The sequence below is a fragment of the Schistocerca serialis genome, chromosome 1 (assembly GCF_023864345.2).
Source record: "Schistocerca serialis cubense isolate TAMUIC-IGC-003099 chromosome 1, iqSchSeri2.2, whole genome shotgun sequence".
NCBI classification, from domain to species: Eukaryota; Metazoa; Arthropoda; class Insecta; order Orthoptera; family Acrididae; genus Schistocerca; species Schistocerca serialis.
Genome location: NC_064638.1, coordinates 832453743 through 832466461, shown reverse-complemented (window position 1 = coordinate 832466461; position 12719 = coordinate 832453743). Strand labels below are relative to the sequence as shown.

Sequence of the window (12719 nt, the reverse complement as noted above, 5' to 3'; positions counted from 1 at the left end):
ATTAACTACTCACCCGAAATAGATGAAACTGGCGTTACTTCTCGACGTAATCGCCCTGCAGACGTACACATTTTTCACAACGCTGACTCCATGATTCCATGGCAGCGGCGAAGGCTTCTTTAGGAGTCTGTTTTGACCACTGGAAAACCGCTGAGGCAATAGCAGCACGGCTGGTGAATGTGCGGCCATGGAGAGTGTCTTTCATTGTTGGAAAAAGCCAAAAGTCTGTAGGAGCCAGGTCAGGTGAGTAGGGAGCATGAGGAATCACTTCAAAGTTGTTATCACGAAGAAACTGTTGCGTAACGTTAGCTCGATGTGCGGGTGCGTTGTCTTGGTGAAACAGCACACGCGCAGCCCTTCCCGGACGTTTTTGTTGCAGTGCAGGAAGGAATTTGTTCTTCAAAACATTTTCGTAGGATGCACCTGTTACCGTAGTGCCCTTTGGAACGCAATGGGTAAGGATTGCGCCCTCGCTGTCCCAGAACATGGATACCATCAATTTTTCAGCACTGGCGGTTACCCGAAATTTTTTTGGTGGCGGTGAATCTGTGTGCTTCCATTGAGCTGACTGGCGCTTTGTTTCTGGATTGAAAAATGGCATCCACGTCTCATCCATTGTCACAACCGACGAAAAGAAAGTCCCATTCATGCTGTCGTTGCGCGTCAACATTGCTTGGCAACGTGCCACACGGGCAGCCATGTGGTCGTCCGTTAGCATTCGTGGCACCCACCTGGATGACACTTTTCGCATTTTCAGGTCGTCATACAGGATTGTGTGCACAGAACCCACAGAAATGCCAACTTTGGAGGCGATCTGTTCAACAGTCATTCGGCGATCCCCCAAAACAATTCTCTCCACTTTCTCGATCATGTCGTCAGACCGGCTTGTGCAAGCCCGAGGTTGTTTCGGTTTGTTGGCACATGATGTTCTGCCTTCATTAAACTGTCGCACCACAAACACACTTTCGACACATCCAAACTCCATCACCACATGTCTCCTTCAACTGTCGATGAATTTCAATTGGTTTCACACCACGCAAATTCAGAAAACGAATGATTGCACGCTGTTCAAGTAAGGAAAACGTCACCATTTTAAGTATTTAAAACAGTTCTCGTTCTCGCCGCTGGCGGTAAAATTCCATCTGCTGTACGGTGCTGCCATCTCTGGGAAGTATTGACAATGAACACGGCCTCATTTTAAAACAATGCTCATGTTTCTATCTCTTTCCAGTCCGGAGAAAAAAAATCGGACGCCTTAGAACTTGAATGCACCTCGTATATCCCCTGAATCCAGCAGCGGGAAGTGTGACGTAGTGAACTGGCTAGAGAAGAACGGCACCGTTTCCTTTGAAAGGTAAATGATAAAGGCAGAACTGCTAGAAATAGCGCTACAGCATAAATCGTGTATTATCATTTACAGTGACAAAAGTGCAAGAAGAAAATGGTTAAAGAGCTGCATTTCGACTACATTATTCCCAATTCAGTGTAATAGAGCTCATGTGGACTCAGGTGAAGTAAACTGTTGCAGACAGAAATAAGTTTAAAACTGAAAGACTTCGAATTTTTAGTGTATATTATTTCCAAAAAATGGAACAAAATAATAAGAGTAGGGAATGAAAGCACCACCAGCAGCAACAGTGAAGATAGTGACAGTGACATAGGAAATGTGGATAACGACGACACCGCTAAAATTCTTTGCCTTCCACTCATAGTCGCAAGGAGATATGAGCTGATTTATAGATGAGTCGAAATATCAGAGAGACGCCACAACGTCAATAGAGGGGAACAAAGTGGAAAAGATACTTCATTTAAAAATCTTGCTGGCTTAGCAAACATTGCATACATATCAGAATGCTACATATTTATGACGTAACTGAATCTCAGCAAAGGTGGATAACAGTACAGCATTCAGAGTGAATCTTTCACTCTGTAACGGAGTGTGGTCTGTTACGAAACTTCGTGAAAGATTAAAATTCTGTGAGGCACCACTACTCGAACCCAGAACGTTACCTTTCAGTGGCACTAAGGAAGAGATCGTTCAGACATTAGGACTTATGTTTTGCAGTTAAGTCCGAAGACTGACTTGATGTAGCTATCCACGCTACTCCACCTCTTCATCTCTCCATAACTGCTGTAGCCAGCCGGCCGGGGTGGCCGAGCGGTTCTAGGCGCTACAGTCTGGAACCGCGCGACCGCTACGGTCGCAGGTTCGAATCCTGCCTCGGGCATGGATGTGTGTGATGTCCTTAGGTTAGTTAGGTTTAAGTAGTTCTAAGTTCTAGGGGACTGATGACCTTAGAAGTCAAGTCCCATAGTGCTCTGAGCCATTTTTTTTGCTGTAGCCAACATCCATTTGAACTTGCTTGCTCCGTTCAGATCGTCACCTTTCATTACAAGTTTTACGCTTCACACTTCTCTTCGTTACTGTTTTAACAATTTCTTGATGCCTGAGGATGTGTCCTATAGCTCCTCCCATTCTTTCAGCCAAGTTGTGGCATAAATTTCTTTTCCCAATTCGATTGAGCACCTCCTCCTCATTAGGTATTCGACCTACCTACCTAAGCTTCAGCACTTCTCTGCATCAACACATTTCAGAAGCTTCTTTCCTCTTCTGGACCCATCTCTTTATCGTCCAAATTTCACATCCGTACAAGGCTACACCGCAGACAAACATTTTTAGAAAATGTTTCATAACACCTACATTTATATTTGATATTAACAAATTTCTCTTCTTCGCAAACACTTTTCATGCTATTGCGTGGCTGCATTTTATATCCTCTCTGTTTTGGCAACCTTCAGTTATTTTGCTGCATAAACAGCCAAACTCATCTACTACTTTAATTGTCACTTCCTAATCTAATTCCCTCAGCAGCGTCCGATTTAATTAGTCCACATTCCATTATCGTTGTTGTACTTTCCTTGATGATCACTTACAACCTCTTTTCAAGACATTATTCGAATCAAACATTCTTCAAAGTCTTTTGTCATCCCTCAGAGAACCAATTCTTATTTCTTCTCCATCATCTTCAACAGCGTTTCCAGTTTACTCCTTGGTTTCCTTTACTGCGTGCTCAATGCACAAACTGAATAAAGTCGGAGACAGGTTGTAAACCTGCCTCTTTCCCTTCCCATTTAATGCTTCCCTTTCGACTCTAATAATTGCAGTCTTGTTTCTGTACAAATGACTCCCTGTACTCTATCCCTGCTACCTTCAGAATTTCAAAGAGTGCACTGCAATACATATTCTCAAACGTTTTGTCTAAATCTACAAGTGCTATAAACAGCGGTTTGCCTATCTTTAACGTAAGTGGTATGGCCAGTATTGACTTACTTGACGAAAAGGTGCCTCTTGAAGTACGGTGGTGTGCAAGGTGTGGAATAGAAAACTGTCATTTTAGAAAAAAATCAAAGGAGGAAAATGAAGTGCTCTCAGATAGGAAGGAGTTAACGGATCATTATATAGCCTTGTACCAGTGTAAAACTGAATTTCGGAGGGCTGGAAAGAGTGGAAAAATACTATATTACACTGAGAATCATCAAAAAAAAAAAATGTCCCAATGTGTGTGAAATCTTATGGGACTTAACTGCTAAGGTCATCAGTCCCTAAGCTTACACACTACTCAACCTAAATTATCCTAAGGAAAAACACACACACACATGCCCGAGGGAGGACTCGAACCTCCGCCGGGATTAGTTGCACAGTCCAAGACTGCAGCGCCTCAGACCGCTCGGCTAATTCCGCGCGGCACTGACAATCATCAGAAAAAGGACGATTATCATGGTAGACTGCTTATTACGTCATTATTATTATACGCATTTAATAGTTACTTAAGTCGAACTTAATTGATGCAGAGGAATATGAAGACTTATAAGATTATAGACGTACAGGTATGGGAACATGGGAACAAAACTCAGCAGGCAAAGAACTGGACAACAAGACAAGGGGGGTGGGGGGGGGGGGGGGGAGAGAGAGAAAAATTAGTAACGTTACGTCGTCAATGGGGTCATTAGAGACGAAGCTCAAACTCGAACTGGGGAAGAATGAGGAAGGGAATCGGTCTTGTGCTTTTCGAAGGAACTGTATCGACATTTGCCTTAAGGGATGTAGGGAAACCACGGATCGACTAAATCTCGGTGGCCGCTCAGGGTTTGTACCGCCATTCTCTCGCCTGCACCTCCTTGTTCAGTTACACTGGAGGACAAGAAGAAAAGGAAGAAGTAGCAGGATAATGAGATTCAGAGGTACGGTTCTCGAGGCAGGACTTACGAGGTGCACGATGTAGGGCCCCAGGACGCCGAGGATGCAGGCGGCGATGTTGCCGATGGCGGTGCCGGTCTGCCGCACGCACGTGGGGAACATCTCGTTGGCCTGCAGGAAGGCGGTGTAGTTGACCAGCACCAGGCACAGCCGGATCCCTACCGACAGCGCCGTCATCGCCGGCGACGAGCCGTGCTCTGCAACACACGCCCGCGGCCTCGTCCTGAATCAGTCACACACATGACACCTGCTGCTGAGGCAGGACGCTGATAGAATCCAAGTGCACAGGCTAGTCTTGTACAAGTAATAGGGTATTACCGCTCGTTTTGTTGTAGATTTGAGCTCTATATTCCGACCGGACAGAAGAATCACCAGATGTCGTCTTGTGGGATATCCTACCACGTTGAAGCATTCGTTTCTCTTGACGTGGAAGGGAGGTCATACTGCGCCGTCACATCGACTAATAGATCATTACCCAGAGAGCACAGGGCAAGCTGTGCCAGGAAATCAGTCATATCATTTTCTTACGAACCATTCTTGTATCTGCTGTGAGTGACTTAGGGCAACTATGGTAAACCTGAGGCCACAGACAGGAAGGTGAACACTGCTCCTCCCGCATCCATGACCGGAATTTTAATCTGTGCATCACTTCGGTGTACCATGATAAATACTACACGTTCTAGACTCAAGTGCAGAAACAGCCTAGCGAGGAACTTACCAAGACAGTCTGGTGACATCAGCTGCCCTTGTTCATTGGACATATTGGAGACAGCCCTCTGCATCATCCAAACCTGAAATGTGAGGTTTTCCAAACGAAGTGTATATCGTCAGAAGAGGTATTACTTTGTTATGTGTCATCAAGGTGCAAGGTACTTGTTAGAAATTATTGTTGTTGTTGTTGTCACGTAAATTGTCAAAGTGAGGCGTAACTGGGAAAAAGTGGATGTACGACGGATCCAAAGTAATATGGCACCAAATCGAGACTGGTGCCCTGACGAGAATGATTTATGTTTTGAACGCCATGAGGTGACGCAATTATTGTATAAAGGTGACACAGCGGAGTGTTAATCTCAATAGTTAGTAGGCAGGTTGGTACTGGTGTCCACAGTATCCTCTAGATGCTTGCTTGGAACAGCTGCCAGAACGAGACTGCCTCGTTCAGTCACAAAACATAATGTGCTGATAGGACCAGAAGCCAGATTCCGGCCTCCAGCCCCAGTACAGAGATTACATACGATGCTCATCCTGTCGCCAACCGGGATGTTCGTAAGGTATGGACACGTTGTGCCCTAGTTCTGCTACGTGTCACAAGTTTCAGTTAATTCTTCGCAGGAGGACGGGCTGAAATTTGACTGACTGGTAATTGTTGTTTTTGGGGAAGGAGACCAGACCGCTAGGTCATCGGTCTCATCGGATTAGGGAAGGATGGGGAAGGACGTCGGCTGTGCCCTTTGAAAGGAACCATCCCGGCATTTGCCTGGAGCGATTTAGGGAAATCACGGAAAACCTAAATCAGGATGGCCGGACGCGGGATTGAACCGTCGTCCTCCCGAATGCGAGTCCAGTGTCTAACCACTGCGCCACCTCGCTCGGTCTTGTCTGGTAGTACTAAAATGTGTTTTAATATAAAAATTCACTTATTTTTGGGTGTATTCCCTTCTCAGGTTTAAAGTTTTTCAGTCATTAGATTCAACTGCTGAAGTGAGATTTTGGAAGGTCTCCCAAATTCTTATCTATAACTCCCATAATATTCTATGGACTGAATACGTTATTAACCAACAAATGCGTTTAGATGTGGCTTAGTTTTGTAGTTCAGACGCCACAGTTTTCCAATTGACAAATTACACTGGTCGACAACGTTTTCTTCACAAGATATCTGATTAGTGATCCTAGTGCATGCTGTTACACTAAATTCATATATGCAGTCAGAATTCCTCGGTAGGCACAATTTTTTTTGTGACAGCTACTTTTTGAAATTTGATTTTAGCATTTTCTTTGGGCTGTCATAGGAACCTGTGCCTCTTATGTAGCGATTTTATTCCAACAGTATTTGAAGAAATGATACGTAATATCATGCCGAAGCAGCAAACGAGAAGACTGCACAGGTTTATTTATGTTTCGTCATGCGAAGACTTGTGCAGACCTGTTAACCTGGCACTGTGATGTGTCAGTACTGAGCTGACTGTGAGCGTGAGAGTACGAATATCACTAGTGCAATATTACTTCTTTCATTTCTGTGTAGTGTGTATTGTGTATGTTGTGTTTTAGTGTTTTGTTGGTTCATCATGCCACGAAGGTGTGTAAATCATGCAGATAACTTCTGCTATAATTGTGGCGAGCTGACCTTCAAGTCTCTACGGCGACAGTCCACGCGATTTGTGAAAGAGTGTTATGAACTTCAGTTGTCACGAGGGAAACTAGGATGAGAGCTGGAGCCCAAACAAGTGCTGTGTTTGGTGTGTTAGACTGTAGACTGAGTGGAAAAATCGTACACATCATATACCATTTGCAATTCCCCTGATTTGGAGGGAACTGACGGATCGTCTATGGATTGCTATTTTTGTTTAACAAATGCTAAAGAAACCACATATAAATCAAAACCTGCAGTTAAGTATCGGAATCTGCCCTCTACGTCGAGGCCTGTCTTACACAATGAAGATTTCACTGTACCAGTATATGCAGATACGATCTTAAATCTACGATTTTGACCAATCTCAAACTCAAAATGATTCAGATGAAAATAAAAATGATACTACTTATGAGGGTAGTACCTGTTCATCAGAACCATACTTCCCCAGTCAACAAGACCTTAATTACCTGATTCGGGATTTAAACTTGTCTAAACAGCAGATCGAAGTTTTAACTTCCAAATGCTGGAACCTACCGCAACAAGATGTACGAATATGTAGTTATCGCCACCGCCATAGTGATTTCAAAGACTCCTTCTCAGAAGAAAATAGTACTGTGTTTTGCAATGATATTTATTCTGTTAAGGAAACCCTTGGGCATCAACACCGGCCAGATGGTGGCGATCAATCATAGACTTCTCTAAAGTTAGTTTGAAGGCCGTGTTGCTATTCATTGGTAATGGACTTCAATTAATGTAGCGCATGTCACTAGCATGAAAGACACAAATGACAGTACGCAACTAGTATTAGAGAAAATCCACTATGAAAAATGTAAACGGAATATGTGGTGACTTAAAGATCACTGCTTTATTGCCTGGTTTGCGACTTGGGCTCACCAAAGACTGCTGTTTTTTTGTGCAAATGGGACAACAGACATAGGAGATCTCACTACGCGACAAAATCATGACCTAATCGTGAATCTCTTATCACTGGTCAGAAAAATGTATCACATTTCCCTCCAGTGAATCCTCAGAAAATATATTTACCCCCATTGCATATTAAATTAGGAAGAATGAAAAATTTCGACAAAGTTATGGATAAATTTTCTGATGGATTCTTCTATTTGAAATCGAAATCATCCAAAGCCAGTGAAGCCAAGCTGGAAGAGGCTGTTTTTATAGGGCCACAAATACGGTCATTAATGGGTGATGAAAACTGTGAAAGATTCTAAAATCCACTAGAAAAAGCAGGCTGGCAGATTTCAAACCTGTAATGTGCAGTTTCCTTGGAAACCATAAAGCAGAAAACTATTAAGACATATTGGCTGATTTTCTACATTATTATAAAGCTATGGGCTGCAACATGTCCTTAAAAATTCACTTCTTAGACTCTCTCTTAGACTTCTTTCTGGAAAATCTTTGGGCTGTCAGTGATGAGCACGGTGAGCATTTTCATCAGCAAATTTCTACAATGAAAATGAGGTACCATGCCAAGTAGAGTCCTAATGAGCTAGCTGACTACTGCTGCACTAAGGAGAGAGATGTTCCAGATGCAAACTATACCCGAAAATCACTCTCCACTACTCTCCAGATAAACCAGACCGAGTAGTATATCATTTGAGTTAGATAGCTAGTTACCAATTTTGTTACAAATTATCAAAAATTAAAAGGAATATCACACAAAACTCTTGTCTGATGTTTAAAAACTGAAATTATATTTGCATTCGGCGTGAAAAATACGTCTAGAATCTCATACTTTTATTCTTGTGAAAGAAAAGTGTTCTATTTTATCGGCCAGTGTTACCTTTGTCAGCTAGTACAGTGTCCCGAAAAAATGATTATTGTTTTGTTTTTTAATCCATCTTTTCCCCCGTATCTTCTCCCCATTTCGTCCATAGAACATACGAAGTATTCCTCAGTTATTATTTTTCTATTTTCAACGTAACCAATTCTGTTATATGTCAGAAAACACGAGCGTTCGAGCACAAGAAATTCTTTTCGCATGTTTTGTATTCATCAACGGTAAAAACTCAACGTAGTACTAAATTTATTGCCTCTAAAGTTGTATAGACAATACTGAGAAATTTGTTTTCTCGTTTATTTGAAGCAGCAAATAATTAAGTCCACATTCATCTTCCACAAACCTCTTGTAGTTCAATCTTCAGATGTCATATTCTTTCTTCTGGTGGTTTTAACTTTTAGCTTCTACATATTGCTCATATCTCTATATTTCCATCGGTAGTTTTCATTTTTGGAACACTGCCAAGTTTTTCTCTCTCTTTGTCTGATACCCCCTTCTGCCCCGCCTCCAGTGATCCCATAGTCGGCAGGACGTTAAGCCCCATGTTCTCCCTGATAACCTAAGGGTAGATTCATTGTTATATTTTATGATTAGTAAATTGAAATTTGACATTGCATTAATATTAGGAAAACATAGGGACAGTCTGTGTTTATACGCACAACAAAGAACTGTCTAAAGTACGATTTAGTTTTGGAAGCCGTGGTGGTATGATTGTTGTTGTTGTGGTCTTCAGTCCAGAGACTGGTTTGATGCAGCTCTCCATGCTACTCTATCCCGAGCAAGCTTCTTTATCTCCCAGTACCTACTGCAACGTACATCCTTCTGAATCTGCTTAGTGTATTCATCTCTTGGTCTCCCTCTACGATTTTTACCCTCCACGCTGCCCTCCAATACTAAATTGGTGATTCCTTGATGCCTCAGAACATGTCCTACCAACCGATTCCTTCTTCTAGTCAAGTTGTGCCACAAACTTCTCTTCGCCCCAATCCTATTCAATACTTCCTCATTAGTTATGTGATCTACCCATCTAATCTTCAGTATTCTTCTGTAGCACCACATTTCGAAAGCTTCTATTCTCTTCTTGTCCAAACTATTTATTGTCCATGTTTCACTTCCATACATGGCTACACTCCATACAAATACTTTCAAAAATGACTTCCTGACACTTAAATCTACAGGTATACTCGATGTTAATAAATTTCTCTTCTTCAGAAACGCTTTCCTTGCCATTGCCAGTCTACATTTTATATCCTCTCTACTTCGACCATCATCAGTTATTTTGCTCCCCAAATAGCAAAACTCCTTTACTACTTTAAGTGTCTCATTTCCTAATCTAATTCCCTCAGCATCACCCGACTTTATTCGACTACATTCCATAATCCTCGTTTTGCTTTTGTTGATGTGCATCTTATATCCTCCTTTCAAGACACTATCCATTCCGTTCAACTGCTCTTCCAAGTCCTTTGCTGTCTCTGACAGAATTACAATGTCATCGGCGAACCTCAAAGTTTTTATTCCTTCCCCATGGATTTTAATACCTACTCCGAATTTTTCTTTTGTTTCCTTCACTGCTTGCACAATATACAGATTGAATAACATCGGGGAGAGACTACAACCCTGTCTCACTCCCTTCCCAACCACTACTTCCCTTTCATGTCCCTCGACTCTTATAACTGCTATCTGGTTTCTGTACAAATTGTAAATAGCCTTTCGCTCCCTGTATTTTACCCCTGCCACCTTCAGAATTTGAAAGAGAGTATTCCAGTCAACATTGTCAAAAGCTTTCTCTAAGTCTACAAATGCTAGAAACTTAGGTTTGCCCTTTCTTAATCTAGCTTCTAAGATACGTCGTAGGGTCAGTATTGCCTCACGTGTTCCAACATTTCTACGAAATCCAAACTGATCTTCCCCGACGTCGGCTTCTACTAGTTTTTCCATTCGTCTGTAAAGAATTCGCGTTAGTATTTTGCAGCTGTGACTTATTAAACTGATAGTTCGGTAATTTTCACATCTGTCAACACCTGCTTTCTTTGCGATTGGAATTATTATATTCTTCTTGAAGTCTGAGGGTATTTCGCCTGTTTCATACATCTTGCTCATCAGATGGTAGAGTTTTGTCAGGACTGGTTCTCCCAAGGCTGTCAGTAGTTCTAATGAAATGTTGTCTACTCCGGGGGCCTTGTTTCGACTCAGGTCTTTCAGTGCTCTGTCAAACTCTTCATGCAGTATCGTATCTCCCATTTCATCTTGATCTACATCCTCTTCCATTTCCATAATATTGTCCTCAAGTACATCGCCCTTGTATAGACCCTCTATATACTCCTTCCACATTTCTGCTTTCACTTCTTTGCTTAGAACTGGGTTTCCATCTGAGCTCTTGATATTCATGCAAGTGGTTCTCTTATTTCCAAAGGTCTCTTTAATTTTCCTGTAGGCAGTATCTATCTTACCCCTAGTGATACTCGCTTCTACATCCTTACATTTGTCCTCTAGCCATCCCCGCTTAGCAATTTTGCACTTCCTGTCGATGCCATTTTTGAGACGTTTGTATTCCTTTTTGCCTGCTTCATTTACTGCATTTTTATATTTTCTCCTTTCATCAATTAAATTCAATATATCTTCTGTTACACAAGGATTTCTACTAGCCCTCGTCTTTTTACCTACTTGATCCTCTGCTGCCTTCACTACTTCATCCCTCAAAGCTACCCATTCTTCTTCTACTGTATTTATTTCCCCCATTCTTGTCAATTGTTCCCTTATGCTCTCCCTGAAACTCTGTACAACCTCTGTTTTACTCAGTTTATCCAGGTCCCATCTCCTTAAATTCCCACCTTTTTGCAGTTTCTTCAGTTTTAATCTACAGATCATAACCAATAGATTGTGGTCAGAGTCCACATCTGCTCCTGGAAATGTCTTACAATTTAAAACCTGGTTCCTAAATCTCTGTCTTACTATTATATAATCTATCTGATACCTTTTAGAATCTCCAGGATTCATCCATGTATACAACCTTCTTTTATGGTTCTTGAACCAAGTGTTCGCTATGATTAACTTATGCTCTGTGCAAAATTCTACCAGGCTGCTTCCTCTTTCATTTCTTAGCCCCAATCCATATTCACCTACTACATTTCCTTCTCTCCCTTTTCCTACTACCGAATTCCAGTCACCCATGACTATTAAATTTACGTCTCCCTTACTATCTGAATAATTTCTTTTATTTCATCATACATTTCTTCAATTTCTTCGTCATCTGCAGAGCTAGTTGGCATATAAACTTGTACTACTGTAGTAGGTGTCGGCTTCGTATCTATCTTGGCCACAATAATGCGTTCACTATGCTGTTTGTAGTAGCTTATCTGCATTCCTATTTTCCTATTCACTATTAAACCCACTCCTGCATTACCCCTATTTGATTTTGTGTTTATAACCCTGTAGTCACCCGACCAGAAGTCTTGTTCCTCCTTCCACCGAACTTCACTAATTCCCACTATATCTAACTTTAACCTATCCATTTCCCTTTTTAAATTTTCTAACCTACCTGCCCGATTAAGGGATCTGACATTCGACGCTCCGATCCGTAGAACGTCAGTTTTCTTTCTCCTGATAACGACATCCTCTTGAGTAGTCCCCGCCCAGAGATCCGAATGGGGGACTATTTTACCTCCGGAATATTTTACCCAAGAGGACGCCATCATCATTTAACCATACAGTAAGGCTGCATGCCCTCGGGAAAAATTATGATCGTAGTGTCCCCTTGCTTTCAGCCGTTCGCAGTACCAGCACAGCAAGACCGTTTTGGTTAGTGTTACAAGGTCAGATCAATCAATCATCCAGACTGTTGCCCTTGCAACTACTGAGAAGGCTGCTGCCCCTCTTCAGGAACCACACGTTTGTCTGGCCTCTCAACAGATACCCCTCCGTTTGGTTGCACCTACGGTATGGCTATCTGTATCGCTGAGGCACGCAAGCCTCCCCACCAATGGCAAAGTCCATGGTTCATGGGGGGGGGGGGGGGTGGTATGATTAATAAGTATGATTAGTTCATTATACCAGAAATAGAGATTTTGTCTATGGTATTTGGAAGGAAATTTTAAAAAGATGTGTTGCCTTCCTGAAAGTTGCTGAAAACATAATTAAGAGAATAATTTCACAAATTTTATGTTGCAGGTTTCTTAGATTAAGTTAAAATTATCATGAAATATTGTTGATAATGAAACACAGAAGTTATTGAAAAAATGTTGATTGTGTATAATGTATGAGGTATAAAAATATTGGTGGATGAAATAATTTGTAGAAAAAACTGGAGCCAAAGA

General features: G+C 41.9%; 1 protein-coding gene across 3 annotated transcripts in view; it reads right to left on the bottom strand.

The window, feature by feature from the left end:
* LOC126458315 (organic cation transporter 1-like) overlaps window positions 1–12719 on the bottom strand; it is a 90166-nt gene that overhangs the window by 5442 nt on the left and 72005 nt on the right. For all 3 annotated transcript variants that reach the window (XM_050095278.1, XM_050095269.1, XM_050095285.1), the window contains one exon: window positions 4268–4455. In XM_050095278.1, the coding sequence (XP_049951235.1) occupies window positions 4268–4455 (188 nt within the window). The remainder of the gene's footprint in view (window positions 1–4267; window positions 4456–12719) is intronic.